At 36.7% G+C, this 25,499-nt stretch overlaps 1 protein-coding gene across 4 annotated transcripts in view; it reads right to left on the reverse strand.

Moving 5' to 3' along the window:
- Window positions 1–1,647: 1,647 nt before the first annotated feature.
- Window positions 1,648–25,499, reverse strand: part of LOC106175604 (uncharacterized) — a 54,223-nt gene continuing 30,371 nt past the window's right edge. For all 4 annotated transcript variants that reach the window (XM_087010124.1, XM_087010125.1, XM_087010123.1 and 1 more), the window contains 7 exons: window positions 22,062–22,205; window positions 18,233–18,316; window positions 16,373–16,501; window positions 11,823–11,969; window positions 6,034–6,090; window positions 5,185–5,377; window positions 1,648–4,035 (listed from right to left, as the gene is read on the reverse strand). In XM_087010124.1, the coding sequence (XP_086866250.1) occupies window positions 3,927–4,035; window positions 5,185–5,377; window positions 6,034–6,090; window positions 11,823–11,969; window positions 16,373–16,501; window positions 18,233–18,316; window positions 22,062–22,205 (863 nt within the window). In that variant the 3' untranslated portion in view covers window positions 1,648–3,926. The remainder of the gene's footprint in view (window positions 4,036–5,184; window positions 5,378–6,033; window positions 6,091–11,822; window positions 11,970–16,372; window positions 16,502–18,232; window positions 18,317–22,061; window positions 22,206–25,499) is intronic.

The following is a 25,499-nucleotide window of genomic DNA, read 5'->3' on the forward strand; positions in this document are numbered from 1 at the left end:
GAGTCAAAATAGGAACATCAGAAATATACGAGCTTTTAACTCTTTATCATAGCACCTTAATCTTTTCAGGTGCTGTACATTAAAATTAGTTTGCGTGCATGAAGGTGGAAGAATGTTATGCCAGCTTTGAATTTATGAAACTTTGCTTCTATCTATTGCGCTATCCAAATAAAACGCTTGATGCATTTTATTTCGTGACAAAGAGGCGCAAGGATAATATGACATAAAATAAGTTTCGTGGATGTGCTCGCTTTTTGCCTACGACTGGCTTATCATTCTAAGCATTATTTAAGGCATTTGTATTGCAGAATAAACGTTCAATTTGTCCGTACCATCTCGAAAGACCATATTTGTGAATGCCCAACGTCAGAATAACTCACACACGTCTGTTATAATAGCTACACGGCATACGTACAAATTGGTAAAACTTAATAATTAGATAGGCCTATATGCAGTTCGCCGTAATAACCTTAAAGTTGGAGTATACGTTAATGTTTTGTTCAGACATACACATATAGGAGCTTTGTTTGTCTCATTACGTGATATTTCCATTCATGCCAAGGACCTATAAAACGAGACACTATCTCTTGAAGGTTGCATGCGGTAACAAATATAGAAAATGCACTTCTAATAGAAGTTTTCCCAGACTGTAATTATTATTGCGAAATTATTCCGTTTCGAATAAAAGGTCAGTATTTGTGTGTCACTGTTAAGTGGCACATCCTTTAATTTAGCATTGGGTGTCAGGGAACAGTTAATGTTATATATGGTGTTAAGGGAGAAAACTCTTTCCACACGCGAGGCACGCGCCGCCCCGGCTTATCCTGTGCCGTGGCGTTATGCAAATTAAGATGCCAAACTCAAAGGAGGGCTTTGTTTGAAGGCTGCTGAGTTATGCACGACGCTAACTTGCCTATTTAGCTGGGCTTCCTGGTGGCAAGTACCTGCGGCTCCTTTGTTGTCAAAACAGACAGGTTGAAATGGCATTTGTACTCTGGACTGACAACAGCAAGACGGGATGCTTTATCCTGCATTGGGCTCGTGATCCATCGTCTGCCATGATGTAATGTCAGTCACCTCTATCTCCTTTATCTTGTCTTGAAAGTTGTTATTTGTTAGCTGTTGTGGATTGACAGTGACTTCAGAATACGTGACCAAACTTCTTCTTCTTTGAGACAACTGGTGTGAATAAATTAACAATAAATAAATGGCCCCAGACAAATTTTTTAAGTCGTTAATTCAAGGAGTTTTCCGGGAAGTTTACAAATCTTGCCACTCAGATGTGTCAAGGAGAAAGGATTAGTCTATTTATAAGAACAACAGCGACAAACTTGTTGAACGCCTGACGTATTTCTGCAGCTAAAATACCTTAGTTTAAAAATAAGCCTCTGTTAATCCCCATCAACACGACATTTTAAGCATTATACAAGTTTTCCCTGGCGACCTTTCATGACTTTCTCGGGTTCTTACTGAAACCTATGTAAGTTATAGATCTTAGTAGCCCAAATAGACAAAGGTTTAGAAATAAAGAACTTTCTACGCGGTAACAGTAGCTTGTTCTCCGTGTACTCATTATGGATGTGAAATCTTTGTTACATTATTATTGGAGTTATATTACCATTTAATTGAGAAAATAGGATTCAAAAACACAATGTTTAAGCATTTATTCAAAAAGTTGACACAGCAATTTCACTTCCAGCAGTAGTGCTTTATTTCGAGGACTTAAAACAAACTTAAAACAAAAATAACAGTACCTGTAATATGTATATATGCAGAACCTAGTAAATGTCTCACTAAGGTAGCATCACTGCAGTGTGAAGCATATAGTTTCAGAATTCTTGGATATATAATTTCTTAATTTGAAGCTCTGCACAGGTTTATATCAACTTTCTGCTCTGTCCATCCGTGTTACCATCATACATATCAGATATCACCCGCTGCCTGGAGCCCCAGGCAAATTAAAACAAAAAAAAAAACTGATATTTTTAATAAAACAACCTTCACAATTAAAAACACCTTACAAGTAAAACACTGCCACAATGTATAGCTGAATCTAAGCTGCTTAATTCACGAGTTCCGATTTAACATTAATCCTAATCAGTTATCTTATATGAACTAACAGTTAGAGGCCAACTGAGAATAGCTCAGTTCCTGGTCTGGTTTCTATACAGGTTTAACTTGAAACAATGGAACATCAACCTAGTGTGACAAAATCACTTCCGTTATGTTTATTAATAATTTCAGGCATTTCCTCTCTACTCGCTATTGAAAGCAAATGATCTACATTGCAACAATTAAAAGAAAATGATACTCCTGTTCAACACTTACACATTTCTCAATCTCAGGAAATGAATTTGCTATTTGTGAGAAATTAACTTCAAACTGGGACTACCTGGACACACATGAAACCATGTTATATGATAAAAATTAAAGAATTATGAACTATTGTACACTGCAGAAAAATACGTATACAGAGCAGAAAGATTTCAAAAACAATTTCATACAAATACACAGATCTACCAAACTTTGAAAGTTTTATTGGACTTTGAAAAACACACACTATAGACCAAGATGGCAAGATTGTATCTATGATTCTACAAATTCAGTCCTCGGTGTACTTTTACATAAAAACCACTGTAAAAGTGTTCTGTATATAATTTTCTGATATAATACAATTTGTGCATTTTGTTTTTGTTTTTAAAACATTTACATAGTTACTGATTATTATATAGATTATTCACACTATATACAAAATTGAGATCACACCATTTATAAGAGGCTTAGAGCACTACTATGAAGAATGATGTCACAATGAACCTATACCATAGGCAGGGGACATTTATATATATATATATATCACCTATGCCTAATGAAAGGCACGGGCTTTAATTTGCAGTAAGTAACTATCTCTGAGCTTATGGTACCACATAAATTTGCTATCCTGTACTAAATATCACTGTAAGTTTTATTACATCAAAGAAAATATCAGATACCTTCCGGGGAAAACAAATACCTTTCAGGTAAACATGTTCAGATTGGAACAATTTTTGGTTTTAAATTGAATGCAGTCCACAGTGAAGTTACAGCACCAAAATCCCATCTGCATGCTAGGTCTGTAAACTTTCCTAACCCTGTTTCAAATATCTCATTTTTCTTTTTTTCGCTCTTCTTATAACTGAGCTTGTGCTTTCCTTGAACACAGCACATACATTGTATAAACAACACCACGAAAACTGCCATTTTCTGCTCATCACATATTGCTATGTATATTTACATAAGGAAGAATGAGTTTATGGCACAGTTTGGATATTCATGTGAAGTATCAAGTGTGGACATACGTAGAGGAAATGACATTTTTCAACAGGACTGGACATCAGTCATTCAACTGGTGAGCAGCCACCATCTGAAAGAGACTATCATGGTCCTTTTCAGACATCTCCACATGGCAGATGCACCAAAGATGACAGGTCATTTTCCCTAGCCATTACTTTGCATGTTGTGTCATATCTATTATTTTCCCCCTTTTTAAGGTGACATACACCAAGCTCTGTTTTTCTCATGTGCAGGGGGGCTGTCAACTTCTGGTTCAGCCTGGCCCTGCCTCTTCACATCCACTTCTAGTTTTTAAAACATACTGACGAGTTCTGTGGATATCTATCCTGGAGGTCAACCAGGAGGTCACCCACAATGACCAGGTCACCTGGAGGTCACCAGTGTCCTATTTTAACACCTTCACATCATCCATTTCTCTTTTCTCTTAAGTCTGCGCCAAACACCATGTCTTAGTTTGCCACCACATCGTTTTCAACTGCTTTTATTCCTTCCATGTTTGACTCCCTCCCCATTTTCCCATTCAAAAAGATACTATATTATCAACATATGTACAGAGTGCTGCCATTAACAGAAGCTTTGTGTTCCCAGAATTCCTAGGAAGGACTGCAGTCAATCTCGATAATGTCTTTGGGGACTTCAGCAAACTGATATACGAGTCTCTGTCCATCTACCTTGTTGAGAATACCTCGAGCATAGTAGTACCTGGAAAATAAGAACAAATGACATTGAGGAGAGATGAAACTATGGTAAAGTACAATCCTATTTTTATATTCTCTGAAAATCAATTTGAGCGATGTTTCAAGCTTGTGTTGTATTAAGTATTGTATCATTACTACACCAAAAAATGGCAAACAATCCCCGGGACTTAGTTTCCCAGACAACTAATAAGTCTGTGAGTAAAAAGCATCCTGAACCACGATAAGCCGACTGGTGACATTCACCAAAACATAATGGCTACATTCAGCAGACATGCAACATTTACCACAACCTGTTTTCTTTTTTGAAATACCAGACAGTGACGAATCCACTTCTATAATTAAGCCTGCATCCCTTATGAAGTGAGGATATTTTAAAGGACAGTCAACCAATTCTCTAGTGTTGTTGCCACGGTGACGACTTATCTATTTACGTCAATACCTGGTTAGAAACACGATCACAGCTTATCTACCAGTCTTATTCCACTAGGAACCAACTTGTCTAATTATTTTGACAGAAAAAAATGTTGGCAGACTTCTCTGCACTTGGTAACATGACATTCCTTACTTGTGCCCTACCCAAAAATTCTTTTTTAAGTGCAAAACAATAAATAAATAAGAGAACGCACAACGGCTAAATTTAAACTGGAAATAGACAACATGTAATCTAAATGGCAAGCCATTAATTCTGACTTTAAAAAATCTGTTCTATAATTTTCAAATATGGACTGGTTACTGTCTGTTTCACACATTACATAAGGTGTACTGCTTAGAACCCATCAGTGACAGACACTAATATGACACCGTTTCACCTCTGAAGGAACCCAATAACTCTGGTAAACAGTACCCACTGAGGCAGCAGATGCATCTGATGTTACATTATGACAATTTTTTTCCCTACAAGGGTTTGGTTGCCACACAACTGAAAATGAAAATGTAACCATGTCCTAGTGCCTTACACAGAGTATCTCAATATATTTTTTAAATGACCATTTTTTTATCTGTTTATGTGCATGCATGTGTGTGTGCGTGTATGCACGTGCATCTGTGTGCCCACACATGAAATCATACAGACCACACACACTACCTCTGACCTCTCATCACCGTTCACAGCCTTCCTCTTCCCCATCTAGAGAAATGTCCATGACCCACTCACCGTAAAGCTCGCCCCATTGTTTCATAGTTCATATCTGGTTTATTCTTGTGGATCCCCCATAGTTTGGACACTGCCTTAGAGTCCACCAGTTTAAAGATCCCCTTTTCTCTGCTGGTCCATTTGATATACCGCGGACACGTCTCTTTGTTTTGTAGCAGTTGTAATAAGAACTCCCAAAGGTATGTTGTGTTACCTGAAAAGATGGGACCAGATACGATTCATGTAGCTCCAAATCATATAACACCATGCTCATGTGTAATAAATTTATTAATAACTCAATTTAATCAATACAAATATTTTTCCATCTACAAAAACAAAACCTAAGGCAAAACATTTTGTTTACATTGTAGACTAAGCGTACATGATCCAAGTCATCCTCCACATCGTTATTCAAGTTTGAGGCTTTTCTAAGATATCTCAATGCATGATTAGTTTTCATTTTTCAAATGGTCATGAAACTTCGCAAGTGCTGCTTTGAAAAATCAACACCAGCTGGAGGCAAGTCTTGTGCACACCTCACTTTTTATTTCCAAGCACATAATAGGTGACATGTGTTTGGGGAACTTTTAAGGTCCCATTTCTAATGAAACTAATGTTCTACATAGATCAATCCAACTCCCCAGGGACTCTTGCTGAGTGCAATCAGATTTAAAGCCTCCTATTGTATTCTGCTCTTTGCCGAAAGGAGGTGTGTTAAACTGTTGACCTGATTGCATTCAGCGAGAGACTCCACAGAGTTGGATCGATCCAAGTAGAATGATAGTTTTATTGGGAATGAGCCCTTAATGTCTCCAGTATGTATTTGCTGGTATACAGGTGAAAAGCCTGCTTATGTCACACCATACTTACCATCCCTTTTCCTCTTCTGTGGAATGGGGGAAGACTCCAGACTTTTTGTTTTACGCCCTGAAAAAGAGACGCACATCTTTTAAATTGATCTACAGCAAAAATTAAATAAAATCATTCATCTGTCAATGGTAAGTTTGTTGAAATACAAACTGTTATCATTCACGAAGTTTACAAATAAATACATAAACAAACGTTATTTTAAAACACTCTACTCTACAATTAACCATCTCCCAACAAGAAGTCCATAAAATAAGAGACTATTTCAACAATGGACTGACAACAGACTTTGTACGAGGAATTATGGCAAAGAATACTTAACTTTATGTTGTATCATGTACCACATATCTTTAATCAATGACCTATAAATGTAGTTCAGCTTTGTATTATGACACAAAAAATGGACATTAACTTCTAAAAACATCCAAGTGAAACCACTGGAGATGTGACAACCCCTGGATGTCAGGTGTCACACAGTGTCCACAGGTAACACCTCCCCTGGTATCTATGTGTACAAGTCACAGCTAGGACAGGGGGGCAGGGGACAGAGGCACCACTTCAACACTAACATAGTCTAGATTCCTGTGATGTGACATGAAGGGGGACCCAGGCAGGGGACTGGGGACTACTGTGGTCCAGGGGTATACTGTTGCACAGTGGGAGTGAGTGTGGGTCTGGTGACTTTGTACAGAAAACGGGGAAGATTGTAGTAATGTGTATAATTGATAAGGAGAACATGTATTAACAGGATTATCAAAAGCCAGATGTTGCAAAAAATAAAGAAAGAAAGAAAGAAAAAAATAAAATAAAGTGATAAATAAATAAATAAACAAATAAAGCACATTTGTGACTTTACAATGAAATGGAACAAAAATCCAGCACTTTATATACTTTTGCAACACTCATTCTAATTTATTTTTTATTAAGTTGTGATCATTTAATTGTGCAAATATATAATTTATTTATATTAGTGTAGTTTTATTTCGATTGATCATCATGTTGTTCTGCTTCGCATTGTGTAGAGTACTGAAACACATCTCCCCAATGACTCAATATCCTTTCAGATCTGACGTCAAAGCGAACAAAGATATTTTTTACAACTGAACCTAAGCGCCATTAACTAAATGAAACCATGCAATACAAGAGATTACAAAGCACACACACCCTGGAAAAACTAAATAGCCATCCACACCCACTAGGATCTTTAGGTTCACTATCACAGAATATTTGTTTATTTGTTGTTATGCTAAACATATTGTGAGACTTATTTATATCTGTTCCAACCCAATAAACTATACCACTGCTGTTCATCTGTCAACATGACTTTGTGATTGATAATTGGCTTGGAGCAGATAATTTCATTGTGATTCTTAAGCCATTTCTGCTTAAAAATATTCTAGACTTGGTAACACTGACATACAGTAATTCTATCAAAGAAAAGACAGTAAAAAATTATCTGCAAACTATGCTATTAAAATAACTTTTTTATTTTGATGCCAACATAAACAATGATAAGAAAATTTCACTAAATAAATGTTATGCATATTTTAACTGTTTTTAGGGACTGCAACAGTAATATCCTTACTATTATTGTAAGTATTAATTTGATATATATGTAGGGTCAATAATCTTCAGCCTATAGCTACCCCTCCTCCACAATATGTGTATTATTTATGAGTACTAGGTTATTTTTCTCTTAACACTGTTGTGCCAAAGCCAAATCTATGCAAATGATGCATAATTTTCCATAAAGATAAAAATCTTTAAACAAAATTATTTTGATGAGGGAAAAGGGGGGAAATAGAATTTTAACAATAAATTAATTTTGCTTGCTTGGCATAGCTTTTTTCTTTCTTTTTTTTTTTTACATATCAACATGTTTTTATTTGCAGCACCTGTGAAATTACACTAAGATTTATTCTCATGACAGGAATATACTGGTAGCATGCAACAGACTATCTGAAAATCCTGAAAAAAACTAAGAATTCTCCTGGAAAATGCATTCACACCAGACACAAGTTAAACCATCAATATGGTAACTGAAGTCACAACATGACCTTGACTGGTTAAGATAATATTTACAACCCTAACATGTGATGGGTTTTTATGTTGTCCTATTCCTCCTATGACATCATTAAGACAATATTTCCGGGTAAATTTAGACCTCTTGTGAATACATCTGGAGATTTCTTTAAGTACATAAAATATGTAATGGTGACTGTATAATTGATTCCAACATTTAACATTTATATATAACATGCATTTATCATTATATATATAATGGATAATAACTTGGTTAAAAAAAGTGGCAGAAAGAAAGGTCATTGACTCAACGGCAGAAAAACACAAAAATGCCATTTTTTTTGAGTCACCATATATTTAATATCACATAGTTAAGGGGTAGGCAGCCTCTTTGAGGATATCAGCTCATCATTTTCAGATCAACTTTTTAAGAATGATTCACACAGAAAACCCCAAAATTTGTAGCTATCTTATCAAAACACTGTCTGATCATCTAAATGAAACCGTCAATAAAAACAACGACACGGCATATCGGAGACAACTCTCCTCGCTTCCGTCATTCACTAAGAGTGTCTTACATAACCTTCAGTTTGGGTATCACAGAGATGCATCTTATCTCTCTCTGTGATTCACTCGCTTGTGCCTGTAATCCCCATCATACACTATCTTAACAGACACGTCCACCCAGTCCGAATCATTATTGGTCAGCATACTGTGGTTTCTGGGCAGTTAGTGGTCACTGTATTGGATGTAGTGGTGGACAGTCTGATATCTAAGTGGTCTGTATCAGGAAGATATGATGCTCAGACCCAATAAACAAGGTTTCAGAGGTCATTATAACCTGTGACTTTATGGAAAATTAACTTCATAATAAAAATGAGATGAAAGAAGTGACTTAATAAATTTCTAGTGACCTTTAAGTTGCAGAACCAACAAAGAAACATATAATCTATTTTTTTTATCAGCTTGTAACTAGTGTCCTTTAAGTTGTGGAACCAACATAAAAACATATAATCAATTATTTTTTCCTATCCAATTCTGATGATTTTTTCAACAAAAGTCTGCCAGTTTCCAATGTTCAGAAGAGCCTGTAGATGGGCAAATTGTAACAGAGCTCAGATAGATGATAAGTCAATCAGTTTAATCAGGACAGATACCACAGTGAAAACGCTGCTTGTTTAATGAGTGTCACAGATGTATCTGCTTCATTTATTTATTTATTTTTATTACTATTTATTTATTTATTTATTTATTTATTTATTTATTTATTTATTTATTTATTTTTTGGTGAATAGTTGTCTTATCAACTGTTTGTAACTTGAAATTAATTTCATTGTATTGTACTGCAAGATTACCATGGGTAATAACATTCTGTTCTTCACATAAAATTAGCCTATTACTGATAACCCCACCCCCTTTTTAAAAAATAAAGTATGTGCAATCTAGTAAGGGGTTACTATTTACTATCATTAAAACTTTGAGTTCTGTTGTATGGGTGAATTTACAAGGGCGGAACTGTGGTTTTCCTATCTGTAAGAACAAGATAATGACAGAATTAGGAGACATCAACATGTAATTGTTATGTTTTGAGTACCATCACAGTCTGAAAATGGGAATACCTTGCAAATTGTGTTGCCCAGTGCACAGACTTTATGCTTGATGTGTCCCTGTAAATGACTTATGTGCCAGCGTGTGTGTGGGTGGGTGATGCTACATAAGGATGATCACATAAAACAGATAGTATACTACACAAGAGATAACACTGTCACAACTGTGTGTGTGTACGAACAGGTGTTTGTATGTGCGTGTGTGGTCATTTACTGGCATGGAAGATCCTGAGTTGTGTTCACATCTGATCTAACTTAGGTCCTTTTTCACATTTAGAATATTACAGTGCTTTTAGCTGGACCAACTTATAGAAACTGAGCAGTCTAGACCAAATAACAGAGCTTCAGCATTAGGCAAAGCAAATTAACTAAAAAGCAGGTAGCAAACTTGTGAAGTACTTGCAAAAAAGGGAGTAAAGCATCTCAAAGTGGATTGGTAAAGTTAAAAGTACAGCATGATTTGAAAACTTGGGCCTTAATTGGAGCTAAAATGGCCAAACTGTAGTCTTTGCATTGTTTAAATTACCCAAGAAATCCCGCATGATGTAATCTGGTCATTTAAGGACGGCTTTTAATCTACCTCCAGTCTAAGTTGACCCTGCTGTCAACAGAGCTTCCTCTTACTTAATGTGATATATGGGACTTGCTTTGAGTTTTAATCTGAACCGTTTCCGTCTTAATACAAGAAAGCAGTCTGTGCCACTGATCCCAAGGTTGCGTAGGTTTTGGCAAGAATGTTTGCACAAGTACAACATTCCTTTTCAAATCATAAAAAAAGTTATCCAACCCTCCTTTATCCTTTTTCTTCTATTTTCAAATTTCTAGACACTAACTGTTTCTAAGAATGATAGAAAAGAATTCATCTATCTTCTTTATTTCTTCTTCTTCATCCGAGTGAGAGAGAAAGGGTAGGGTAAGGCATTTCACTTGTCTCACTTGTCACCAGATTAATAACAATAACAATGGTGTCATCTTTTGACATTTCTGATTTTCAAAATATCACGTCTTCTCTAAACAATAAGTCCCTGGAGTGACTACAAACGGTTTTAGCCATCATCACTTTAGGCGTGGTCTTCACTAGAACATCATATAATATCTACCCTGGCTATGACTGCTACGATGACTCAAATTGGAACATGGCTTGCTGGCTGCACATGGAGCTCAGGTTTCAATAACACATAAAAAGCCTTTTTTTTTTTTTTATAAACGAGGAAATATGAAGCAGGAAGAGAATGTGAGACGGGTAAAGAATTTGGCTTTGCTGCACTTAACATGACACGTTTTACGTCATAATTCTGCTGAGAATGTGATTGAAATGGAATGTAAAGCCCTTTACTTTTCACATCATGCAGTATACTCTTCATTATGAGAGATTGCTAACTGAATAACCCAGTTCTTACTCATTTAAAGAGACCCCAACCAACCCCCCCCCCCCCCAACCCGATGTAGCCACTTGACCAGATTAATTTTGATTGACCCAAACAATTTGAAAGGAACTGTGAAATGGGTGCACCCCCCCCCAAAAAAAAAAATAATAATGATAATAAATAAATAAATAAAAATAAAAAAAAAACATTGTTACATGTTTTGACTAGTCAAAATGGTGTAAAACAGAAAAGTATATCCCACAATGTGAAAAAGGCCTAAGGTTCCTTAACTTAACTCACATGACTAGCTTGGCCTCAAACAACTTACCAGTTTATGAATTATTGTGGAATTTGTATAATTTGTCATAATAATGTCCCCTCACGTACTAGTACGACATTATCTGATATCTGGCATCTGGACACAGAAAGAATTGAGGAAGTTGGCAATCTTTCTAATATAGTTTGTCCGGGTCTACTATTACTAATGGTCTATGTCATTGTCCTGGGTTTAAATGGGGACCTGCATTAGTTTTTTAACTGACCAGTCATTGTTTTTTTCAGGAGTGTGTGACAAAGTTTTTTATTGTCTGAGCCAAAGGGCAAAAATTAAATGATAATGTTCTACATAGCTTAACTGACCACATGGCATTTTTTTTTTTCGAAAGGGTGAACACAGTGTATATGGGTGTGTCCCAGAGCATGCTCCAGATGGCCACTCACATGCTTACTTGCCCGTGTCAGTGGTGAAAACCTTAATGGCTACCTGCACACAACATATCGCTAACTGACCACTCACCTTTTTTAATCTTCCGCGTGGGTGAGGACGGTGGGGAGTGGGACCCGTCTTCTTCTTCTTCCTCTCCTCCTGCCTGGCAGAAGGCACTGGGGTGGGGCAGCATGCCATTCACTGTGTTGGGGATCACGGTGGGAGTGTACATGTGATCTGGAACACAGACAAATTAAGAACATACATCATAGAGAACTATATATTATTCCTCCCTAGTTCTGTACCTAGAGATGTGGCACTATACACTTTATTCGGCTTCATCGAATAATACACTACCAGCCCTCTTGCTATATATATGTATCTGAACAGCTCTTGCCAATGCTTGAAGTGTTCTGGCATAAATAGCTCAGGTACCACTGAATTACCCCACACATATCAAAGTGAACTACATATTTTTCTTCCTTATTTCTATATTAAAGTACTGCTGAGCCTGTTCAAAAAACACTTTATTAAATTGGAAAAAGGGTGGGGTGGGGGTGGGGGTGGGGAATAAGCTTTAAGATGAGAACACAACTGTATATATTCCATGCTATGTTCAAAGGTTATAGGTTTTGTCTATCATAACAGAGATTGTCTGTGTTTCAGGACATATGTTATGCTGGTGGAGTACATGCAAACTTGAAATAAGAAAGAGATTCTGTATATATGAATTTTACATGCAAGTCAAAAGGGTCGCAATCTTTCCCAACCTCCGAGAGAGAGAGAGAGAGAGAGAGAGAGAGAGAGAACTGAAGATCTGAGTGTATCTTTTTCTTCATAATGTTTGGTACCAGCTCCTCCCCCAACCCTATTCACTGTCAAACTTCAACCCAAATTTCATACCCACAGAGTGAACGGCCATTCCCCTTCCATCAATAAACAGATAAATATGATGCAGAAAAAAATGACTTCCTTTTCAAGACACAATAGTTTACTAAGTTAACCCCACAATGCCCCGGCGCTCTTCGGATCTTCACCTGCCAACAGCTATAATAACAACTCATTGTCTCCCAGCTCACAATGAATGGGAAGGAAGTCATCTATTTATATGTGGATACTATATTTATCGTGACATGCAAAGACTCTATCATTTAAGCTGATAAAATCACAGCTAGCAGAGGAGCACTTGGGACAACACTGAATGCGAAAGTGCACAGTACATATATTGAGGCGACCAGAATCTGAACTCTTCAGTCAGCTCTCTTTCCTTCATACTATTCATAGTCTTAAACACAGCACATAATATCATAAGTTTGCACCAACTGAAATGGTACTGCACTTGGAAATTCATAATTTTAATTGAAAATGTTAAATGACGACCCTCATTTCCATAAATTACACCCATCCCAAAAATGTTTCCGAAAAATAAATGCTTGCTTGGGTGATAGTGCAGTAAAAAAAATGAACAAGACTGAAGAGTCTTACCAAAAATATGTGCTTTATGTGAAAAATCTCAACCCATTAAATGCATGACTTGCACCATCATATTTTTATTTCCTTGAAGTGAAGTTGTCATATCACAATGATGTTTCAACTATGGACTGAACTATGCTGTAGTATACAATAACTGCACCTTTTGAGGTCTTCCAACAACATGTAACATATTTGCTTCAAGAAAGATCTTACTAGCAGTCACCCATTGGCAATCTTTCATTTCAATTATTCTACCTGATAGGTTGAAGCCCACATGATAGAAGTTGTTCTTAGCAATATGTATGAGGAGAGAAAGAACTGAATAATATCCTGATGGTAACAGGTGTCCCCTGCGTGTTTTGCAACACAAAGATAATAGTACGTGTATCGGTGTAAGATGTTCGTGATCACTAAGTTTTCCCCATTACACAGAGCAGTGTTCCCTGATCCATAGTAGTAGTTATTGAGTGCTCTAAGATCAATTTATAATGGTACATCAAGACCTAGTTTCTTCTCTCTTTACCTAAACTGAGACTTGTTCTTATTCTTTCAACTTTAGCGATACTGGAACAAAGGATGGATCAAATGCTCTTTAATGACAAAGCTTAATTTGCTATTGAACTCAAATGGTATTTTCACTTTAGGTTGTATATTAAGTGCTTGGAATATATAATATTTTAGTAGGTTGGATTTTGCATCATAATTTTTTTTCTCCTATATTTAATAAACATTGAATTTTAACTGTTGGTGAAGTTGAATATTTACGCTTTCTGCAACTATTTCCACTGGTATATTTTTCCCCTTAAAAAAAGAATATTAAACTGGAAAAAGGTTATATTTCCAGGCAATTTTTTTCCTGCTGCTACAGAAACCAAAAGGAGCATTGATAAAACTTATCTTAACTCCTAATAATTCTTAATACCATGCACAAACAATATGTATCATATTATTTTTTGGCATTTCAATAAATGACAATTTTCAAGCATATGAATTTGGGTCTTCTTCACTTTTGAGCAATAACAGAGCTTTGTTGTACTTAAGAACATTGGCTATATAGAGGCTTTATCTACTGTCTGATTATGTATGCTAGTACTGGAGCCTTCTCAGGTGTGGACTGCATAGCTAAATGATCTTCAAATGTGAACAGGGCAATTCCAACATCAGGGTGCCAGGCTGCGGTGGCTCTTTACCTATACTAATACATGTTTCCAGAAACAAATAACGCCTGTTTAATTATTATGTGCGCTCTGCCTTACTCCTTGTGGCTCAGTGGTACCAGCTGGAACGGTGGCAAACCACAAACTTTTCTAAACCTCGTTAAGAATTCCACCATCATCATTACGGGAATCTAATTGCACTAATGTCAATACCTGGCTAAGCTTTTAATGTCTACTACTTCCTATTCCTTTACTGAGGACCTGGCATTAGGAAAAGACGTAAAAAAATATAAACCACATACGGGTCAGGCTTGCGGTCAAAGACCAAATTATAAGGTCCAGAGTTTTTAATTGACATAACACGTTGCCTGGTACGACCATACCCAAACTTCCTACTTCTCCTGCCCAAAGCCGCTGGCGAGAAGAGATGCTATGTAGGTACAGCAACCTGTCTCGCCAGAGGTTGGGCTTATGCACACAAATTGATCATTAAAGATACGAAGCCATTTAAAATATGAACCAATTAATTTGTAGGTTTGCTTTTTTTTTTTTGTCAGTCATGTTGTTACACTGTCAACATGAACAGCTTAGTTGTAGGTCATGCAGTTTATAAAAAAAAATTAAGAAAAGAAATGAATTTTAATTTTTTTATCGTGCTGCAGCAAGTATGCATGACATACTGTATTAGATGATCGCTTCGTATTATTTCCTTCAGAGCCACCACTTTCATATTTACTACAACAGGGCACACTGTTAGAGTTGTAAACACAGATGACTGTTATAATAATCTAAATAAGAAAGATATGAAGGCCATTTCCAAGACAGTTTATCATTTTCAGTTGAGGTAAATGTAAACATCTTGCTCTAAACATAGCTTGCACTTCCTTGCAGCCTCATATTTTTTTCTCTCAATATATTAACATCAGGAATCTAAGTTGCATTGAATAGACATAATTGTTTTCCCTGCACTGTAACGCCACCTGTGAAGTAATCGTAAATCAGAGAAAACTGACACAAATCCAAGGCCTCTGACGGATGTTGTGACCTCATCAAACTCAAAGGAGGATGCAATAATGAATGGTGGGGCAAATTCATTCATCACAAAACATCTAAGAATAATAGATGAGAAGCTTTCATCTATGCTGCTTGGTGTAATGCACACCTCCAACTGTTGCAGAAAGGTGTGCTTTGGTTTATCCTATCATGTTTTGATGTTTTTGCTTCCTTTTTTTCTCTAATATTTTTTCAACAAATTTCATTGCCCCAAAAGCATATCAAAAGCATAGGAAGTCAAGATGTAAGACCAGAACAGAGATGAAAAAGATACAAATTTTCAAAAGAAACAATAAAACATAGCATTCTATCTGCCTCTACAATTCAAAACCACTCAAAAATACTATGACTTGTAGATAAAACCTTCACAAATAAGAGAAACCAATTCCTGAAATATAAGTATCACAGTTTATTGACAACTTGCCTCTCAATTTACTCCTGCAAGTTCTGAACTGAGTTCCTGTTTATGTTACGTTTACCTGCGTCCATTTATATTCCTGTCTACAGATGCCCATGTAACAGGACCTATTTTTACCCTTCCCCTCACGTCATCTCTCACCCAAAATGAAGTTGGAGGTACAAATGGGTGTTATTTGATGTGGGAAAGTGCCAGATCCTGTACCACTTCCTGGCTTTGCAGCACAGAAATAACTCTCTTAGTGCGTAAGAGACCTGACTCTCAAGTTCAATCTCTGGCTGCTAAAACTCTTTAAACAATTTTTAGAGCTTTTTCTCTCTATTTGCCTATCTAACCATTCAACTGACCTTCACTTAAACCATAAATTTGACAAAAATATCAAGAATGGCACATAAGGGTATAGAAAGTAAAAAGCATTACAAAAGGATAGTTACCGCTAAAAAACAAGCAATTTTACAGAGCCTTGGAATAAGTGTCGGACATTTTCACTCACCAAGGTGATGACAGTGTAAAAGCAACTTTAATGTATGAATGCTCACCTGGCCTCATTGCGATGTGTGTTATTCCGTGGTGAAAGAAGGAGGACTGTGGGGGCAGCACTGTCGGTGCACCACGGCAATATGGCGGAATGAAAGTTTCTGTGGGACTGTACAAATTGGAATTTAGACCTGAAAAATATAAAATAACAGTTATCACAAGGGTAGAGCTTGATTTTCAAAATGTTTGATTTTTAAATTGTTCTAAAGTATGGACACGTTTTCTGTTCTGCAATACCAGGCAATCATACTTATTGAAATAGAGAATATCTTTTGATTTGAAGGAATGACAAATCAGTCACATTCACAAGAATATTAGCTCAGAGAAGTTTTGGTATTATAACCCCCCCCCCCCCCCCCCCACTCTTCCCCAATACTTGGTACCAAAACAAGTCCATTTCACTTAACTATTAACTGCTGTCAAATTACACGTACATCATGAATGATTTGCAAACCAAAAGGAAGTTGAAGACTTTTTCAGGATTCCCATACCAAAAATTCTCCCATACAAAGTTAAAATGAATGGTTGTGATTCGCTTTCAGACATGCAGCAGCAGCAAACAATGAGAGGTCCCAACGCATTGCCATTCTCTGCACCAACTGCCCTGGATCCTCTCGCGAATTGAGAAACTTTGGAACCTGAGTCTCATTAAAAAGCTTTCAAGCGCAAAGATGAATTGTGCTACCAATTAGTTATCATAACTATGACAAAAACTGCTACAGACTTTTACAATCCCTTGCAGGCAACCAAGACCAACATAGAAACTCATTAACACTCGACGTAAACTGAAAGAAATGGTATTTCCGTCGGTAACTTTTACCAACTGCAACGATGACGTAATGTCCATGAGAAAATAGCAACACATCAGCACCAAAAAAAGATCAACCACAGATGACAAATACTTCATAAAACTCTCTAAATATATAGAATGAATCACTATTCCATTGGCCTTTCCTTCCTATTGTGGTGACTGTGGTGGAATGTTTCTGTCACAACAAGAAGCTTACCATTTCTTTTTTTTCCAACTTACCAAGAGGAAACTGATAACAAGTAACATACTGTGTTCTTTGATTGATCTATAATCACAGAAATTAATTAAAACAAAAGAAGAAAGGGGAAAAAACAGCAACCATTTTCCAGATCTAAACACATCAGGGAAAAGGCTTTTTAACTTTCAAATCAACCATGCCCTACATTTCACCAGCTACTTTGCAACATATCTGGCTAATAATATCAAGATTATTTGTGCAAATATGAAGCCATCTCTCAGCGCCAGCTAAGACAACACTGGCCCCTGCCAGGTGGCCTCTGTCTGGGCCTATTAACCATTTCTTTACTTCCTGGTTCCAGCAACTGCCACTGTGACAATGTGGCGCCTGCACACCAGCTACTTTGCCTTGGGGAGGCTTTACTGAAAGACTTTTTGTCCCAAAACTTCCTGGTGGCAGGACAAATATGAAGAATGTGTGTTTGATGGAATGAGACAGAAAGCCATATGCAGCCCTATCTCACTCAGTGAGGTATTGTCTGGAGAAACAGATACTTCCCGATTTCTGACAGGAAATAAAGTGTGGGAATAGGTACATACGTACCACATCCTGCCCTGAACTCATTCAGAGCACAATACAGCTTTTTTTTCATAGAGGATGCTTAATTTGCTCAGTTATTGACTTAAATAAAAAGAAACCTGATACTCAGTAAAAAAATTGCTTAGGTTTCTCCTGAGGGGGTATGGGCACACACCCCCTACGAATGTTGAAAAGAGAACATGGTTTGTTTTGGTGTGCAACTGCAATGTTCAGTAACCTTGAACCTGAAAAATCCCAAACCTTTGTGTGATATGAAACCTTTTTAATATTTACCTTTTAATCGTATCTTGTTCACCTCGTCACTGCTACTCTCTGGGTCTGAGTACCCGCTGTCAGCAGGGCTAGGGGGGAGAGAGGCTGGAAAAAAAAACAAAAAACAATTCAATATGTATCACAACTTACTATACATAGAAAATAAAAATATCTCTCCCTACAAGTTAAGAAAATAAATCGCTGGCATGCATAGACACTTCAAGGTGTAAGATTATTTTGGATAAATGAGTGACACTTGGAAGACAAATACAGGTTAGTGGATGCTGATGACACAAAGCCTGTGCCTGAATTTATCTTCATGAAAGTCTGGCATTCATGTTGTAAAATTGGTGGTAGTTAGGGAGGCCTGGATTCCAAGCACTATAGACTTATGGAAAAAAAAAAACAACTGGCCTTGAAAGGACACATTCACAACCACTTGATCCAAGGACTAACAGATCCTCTGATCAAATACGGCCAATCCACTTGAAACTTTGATGCATAATCCCCTAATAGACACGGAATAGATTTCCCACAGGGATTACGCGGCAAGCTTTCAAGTGGGTCAGCCATATTTCGTCTGGGAATCTGTTAGACCGTGGATCAACTTCGGTCATGAATGGGGCCTAAGTCGTCCCTGGGAGCAAGGAGTGCAGTGTTATCTTGTTGACTTCAGATCACCCTCCATATCTTATCAAGGTACAAAGTGGGATTCGTAATTGTTGACACAGGAGGGTTGAATTTTCCATTGGAGTTTCTGAGGGTTATCAACCCCACAAATAAAACTTGAAAGACTAATGGGGAGGGGGAAAAGTAGGCTAATGTACTGAATGCTGTCTCATTTCAGTCTAATCAGGCTGCTTTATAACATATTCTTCAGAATGAATTGTAATTTAATGGGAAATCTTATGCCTGGCTCAATCACATTATATGTATTGGAACATTGCCAGGGGCTCCAGAACTGGAGTAGTGCTTTAACCACCCAATTAATACATTTAGAATACCGTTTTAATATTATATAACCCTGATGTATCAAGTGTCTGTAGGTGTATTACAATGCTGTTGGGTATTTGTAAAAACCACTTAGGAATAAATGATAATGTTAAAAATGGGCAAACTTTGAGAGATAAATGAGGATTAAGAACAAATGTAAACATTATGGACCTGGTAAATCTGTCAAATCATTGTTATTCCAGACAAACATGGAATTCTATTTATAAGACTTCCAACACATTAATGGAAAATTAAACAATATATGATATACAGAAAGTTTAGCAGTGACACCAAATGGGGACTTAATGATGAGTCACTTCTATTAATGAAATAAAGAAAAGTAGTATTATATTGAGAATATTTGTCCAAAAGATTCCAAGCTTGAAAAATAAGGCTCGAATAACCAGGAAAGTACTTTTATTTAAGTATACATATTTACCAGGACACTAAGGACTTTTAAAAGCCAAGCAGTACATATCAGATTTGAGAGAGAAAGACAACTTATTAATAATCTGGCTATTATATGATACAATGACCACAATGGAGTTCAACACAACCCAAGAATTAAAGTACACTATCCATATTCCAATGAAAGCCAAGGGTCTTTAATTTTTGGGCTGGGGATTGGGGGGGGGGGGGGGGGGGGGGAGTAGAGAGGAAAAGAGACCATTTATAAAGTACTTTTATTTCAAAGTAGTACACATATCCCAGTGTACTTAAAGAGGTAATTATGCCCAACATATCAATCCTGGTATACTCAGTACATTAATCCTTCAGATACTCCCAGTTTCTTAGAATTTGCAGTCATGCAATTTTGCAATAAATCAATATGGCTTTGCTACTCATATTTTGGGGTTATTCCAGTCGTAATATGGGCTTGAACTTCAGAAACAATTCCAAAACATGTCTATTAAGAATCATCCCACTGACTGTGACAACGCAATAACAACCATATAGTTTATAAAAAAAAACAGGACCCAAATCAATAAACTTAAGTTTTCAGATGTAAACAGGTTTTCTGACACAAATGATTCAGCATGGTTCTTGGAATTTTGTAGTTGTTTATTGATTCCAAAGGGTTCAAGGACCTCTTAGTGTGCTGATCACCAGTACTTCTACTGTTCTGGTAGCAAACATCAGGTGCAAGAAGTCTTCCATGCAGTCTGATTATTATTTAGCTTCTTGCCAGCCAAAACTTGTGATTCCATACAGTATATAATTAAATCTTTGTGTCTTTAAAGATCTAACAATGTATTAACAAACTTGTTTATTTACAGATACAATGAATAAATGGATAAACAAACTAACAAACAACAGAGCAATTCCAATGTTATAAAAATAGCCTTGAAATACTAGGGATTTGTTTATAGTTGATAAACAAAAATGACTTTCCAATGCTTATAAATACACAGACACCTTACCAGTTCAACTCAGAGTCTGAGTGATTAACTACCAAGAACTGTTTATCACAGGCCACCAATAAGCTTAAAGTCTAAGACTGCATTCCCATAAACCCATCCTACTAGCTGGATAGATCTCACTCTGTGACTTTAGAACAGATATAGACAGGGACATAAGTCGGGATGATATTTTCCATAAAATCCCACCTCACCCCATCACAAATCCCAAAATACATGCACATGAACGTACACACACACACACACACACACACACACAGAGAGAGAGAGAGAGAGAGAGAGAGAGAGAGAGAGAGAGAGAGAAAATACCAAGATCACATTACACAATATTTGTTATTACAGGCGTTCCACAAAAATTACAGTTGATGTCGTTGCTGGGTTATTTTAGAAATTGCATTTATGTAAACACAATGGCACATACGTAGCCTTGCGTCATGTGTACGTCAGGCATTGATTCAGAAAAATATCACATATTTTCAGACATGTTCTCAATTGTAACCAAAATAAAGACAACTTGTTATTCAGTTCAGGGGGGTTTTATCTCTGCCATCCCTCAGAAGGTAACAGATCCTAAACAAATTATAGTGTCATCAGAATCTTTCTACTCTGGTGACATTTATAAAATACCAGTGGCGAGAGGAAACATGGAGAGCATGGACTGTGAACATTTACAATTCTCTCCTCGTTGTTTTACATGGATACTAATGGTACCCTACTACACCTGGCACACCAATCTCCACTAAATATCTGATATATGATAAAGATAAATAATTTCTGAAATAAAACGTATTACCAACACAATATTTATTTTAAAGAAGTGAAATGTTGTGGACAAATATGGTTATGTCTGTATTTAACAATACCAGCCAATGACAATGAGCTATTGACCCCCCCCCCCCCCCCCCCACACACACACACACACACAAAATGATGGCTTTGTGTAAGGACATACTGTAAGCCTGTATCCGTACATAAAAATTACAGTGAACACATCAAACATCAACCAGGATACAATCAAGATTATAGTGGATCCAATTTACAGACATATCCGGCTGAGAGTTCAGTTTAAGTTATCTGAATACCTGATAAGGTTCAAAGGCAATGGTATCAGCCCTTTTTTCTTTAAATAAAGCCAATGAACTAAATGTGACTTCAATGAAAATGCCGTAAAATCCTCAGATACTTTTTATGTCTTTTTTTTTATCAGTTTGTCCCCTGATATTTTAAATATTTTCATACAGATTTAATAAGAAGATATTGTATATGTATATAAAACTTCATTATCTGATGCTGGCCCTTGTTGTGACATAAGAACTGTTGGTGACAAAATTATGCACAAACACCAGAAGTTTGAAGGGTGGGAGAATAAGGAAGGGAGTTAAGGGATAATCATTTTGTGACTTTCATCTTCCAGTGAGCACAACCCTAACTTTTTTTACCTTGCATCTGTGCCTGCTTCTGTTGCAAGATCCCCTGAAGGAAGGTTTTGGTCTCACTGGTGGTGCTGGGAGAATCCATGCTGAGTAGCGCCTCCGCCGCCATCTCTCTTCCTGAGGGCGTGTGTTCTTTCTCGCATGTTTCCACTAGAAGAACAACCCAATAACATATCTTTTAATTCTTTGTAAAATATTTATTCATGAGACTATTAGATCCTTTGCAGCAAGTGCAAAGTGCTTCTAAAACAAATTGTTCTTGAGGGCTAGTTAACTTTTCTTTTGCATTAATAAATCTGAAAACTAATTAGATATTTTGATGATTTTTTTAAAATCTTAAATAAAAGGGGTACGTGTAAGTCAGACCCAAGCAGCATAGAGGTCTCATCCTATGCTGTCAAATAATAAAGTACTCTCCACCCAAAATTGTGGCAACTAGTCAAATAGGAAGCTGACTCAGGCGAGGTGAGTATAGCCTGTTTGTGGGTTATACGACCACTTTCCGTAGTTTATAAAACCACAGCAGGTCCTACTTAATACTCTTCAGTGACTAATAACGGAATTTGTTTTTTGTTCTTGTTTTTAAGATTAAATGCTTTCTCAAGATGCGATTGATCTGAAGTTTATTCACTTGAGATCATACATTGAAGGTATATGAAAACATTACCTAAGGTTACAAACAAATTTTACCAAATTAAATGATTTACCTCTAAGATCATTTTGTCAAGATTACTATTTATTTATCAAAGACACCCCCCCCCCTCTTTAAAAAAAAAAAAACATGTTTGATGCCATGATCCTAAAAGCTGAACCAATAAGGCCTTTAAATGTTGCCAAGTTTGGTAACCATAATTCTAAGTGACAATATCAAAGCAACCTAACACTGAAGGTCCTTTGCTCACTGTTCACCATAGACGTCATAAGTAACCTGCATACCTTAACAACAGGTGAATTACTACCAAACACAATAGAAATACTGTTTATTCACCTTCAAACAAGAGAGGTCAAATCTCTTGCGTAGGCTCTCCTAATCTTTACTACAACATTTGGAGGATAAGACATTATTTTCTAAACTCCTTTAATGCTATTTGTATTGTTACGCCTTTCTTAATACCTTTAATTCGTGTCAGGTTGCTGAGTAAAGGAGTGTTGGTGCATCATGGAATTCAGACATGTGATTTCGCATTATTCTTTTTTCTTTTATTTTGCTAAACAAACAGTTACAATACTTCCTACTTTTTGGTCTGAACATATTTGGAGGGTTGCCAGGGGCGACACGCTACACCCCTTTTGTATCAATGTCAAAGAAAAACGGCTTCAATGAATCATGAATAAAAATTCAATTTACAAATACGGAAATGTAATCTGGAACCACTTTACACTAGGTCTTGAATGCAGGAAGCAGCAAATATAACGAGACAGAAAAAATACCAATAACACCACAAAGTGCTAATTTTTACTTTCCTTAATAAAAAAGTAGTCCGAGTGTACCAACTACTACTAAATCTATGTCTTTCTTATAATATGCCCCTTGGTAGAATAATTGCTTTCAGCTTGATATGCAGTGACCAGAAAAAGAAATATCAATAATCAAAATTGGGAAGAATGCCCGAGTAATAATGAGATCCAGTTTTTCAGAGAAGAAACGCTTTGATTCTTTTGATATACTCAATTCTGTGAACTTTTGCAGCATTTAGCCAACATTTTTATGTTCTGCGGAGTATCAAGATCGCTGACTTTGACTGTCCAGACTCGGTCCAGACGTCCCCTTCTCAAATTTCTCTTTGTCCTCCTCTGTCAAGAAGGGGTCAACACAGCCTCCCAGCAGATGTTCGCTAGCAAACCACCTGTCCCTGGCAATTCAATCGTTATATAGAAATCTAGCAACAAACCCCATTTACTTTTAAAGTTCACCGCAACAGACACAACAGGGCCCATTTAACCCAAGAGCAGAGAAATTAACTTAGAAATTAGGTTCTCCGTACTAATGTATTCATTATCCAGAAAACTTGACAACAAAATTGAATTAAAAGTTAATTCCAATAGACACAGCACATCAATATAGCCCAGCATTGTAAAAACACTAAGAAGATACTCTAAAATTAAGAGTTTGGAAAATACAGATTGTCTAGCAGTTAGAGGTGATGCAAAAAAGGGAAGCAGAAAAGTTATTTTGAGTACCATGTAACCATTTCCATGATAACTTGTAATTCCATCTCCTCCCACACTGCCAGGATTACAGCAGTCTCCACCATTTGAGTGAGATAAATCCCGATTATATACGACATCAAGCATCATTTCCATCATTACCCCCCCCCCCCCAATAAGTAGAGTGAGTCACACTTCAAGGTTGGTCTAACATCCATCTGTTGTTTCCAAAATACCTGTTACTACTTACAACTGACAAATGTAACACATCAAAATCCAATATCATTAACTTTTGAGTGTAAATAAAATTACCGCAATATCATGGAAGAAACAGACAGAGCTTCAGGCATTAATTTCCTGCTAATAGTGAGTAGCCACCACAAAAACAACAACTTCTATTTTGCTTCAGTCTGATCTTAATTAACTGCACAGGTTTGGATAGCCTCCTAGTTTTAGCAACTTATTTGATTACCAGATAGAAATACATACGTAAGGCCAATGAACCTTGACACATGGAGGAAGAAATGTGGAAAACAGATTCAGGAAATGCTTTCTGTGGTCAAACATCTTTGCCAAGAACCTCAGGCATAGAGTAAGGTTCTTTCTCTTCCGCTTTGATATTTGGTATGTGTGCACATGTGCATGTGTGTGTGCGTGCATGCTGAAGGCATTACTAGTACTTTATGAAATACAAGAAGTTCTGAAAGTACTACAATATTTGGTACAAGTGTTGTTTTGTCAAAGTTTTAGAGTTCCAATCTTATGTAGTAGGTGAAAAAAATAGGGTGAGGTTTCATTTTCAGGAAATACTTAAACGACTGGTGGGTCAATATCATAACATCAGCGCAGTTCCTGACATTTTCCTCTCCGGTGCACTCAAAAGAATTCATCCATATCTGACAATTGAGGAGTTGCAAAATTAATTAGCAAACAGTATCTACACTTCTGATAGCTGTTAACTTCACACATGAGTAAAGATTGTTCCACGTGAGTTGAGACTATGTATCACAGTAATCAATACAGTTCAATTGCTCTCCCCATTTCTTCTATGTGTTCTACATTGCCAATGCGATAACTGCAATTAACTGAGTCACAAACAAACATACAAAAACACAAGACGATAGTAACAACCCATTAAATGCTGTTGACAACACCAGGAATTTGTTACACTATCTTTTTCATTTGGTTCAAGAGCAATCAATTTTTTAAGCTTATGCACTCACATCAATAGGAAACTGCAACAAGGCTGAGTGATAGGTTTCATTTATCCTGTCTCGGAAATTACGTTAGTCAATA

Source organism: Lingula anatina, chromosome 3 (assembly GCF_051362555.1).
Source record: "Lingula anatina isolate TDL-2025a chromosome 3, LinAna3.0, whole genome shotgun sequence".
NCBI lineage: Eukaryota > Metazoa > Brachiopoda > Lingulata > Lingulida > Lingulidae > Lingula > Lingula anatina.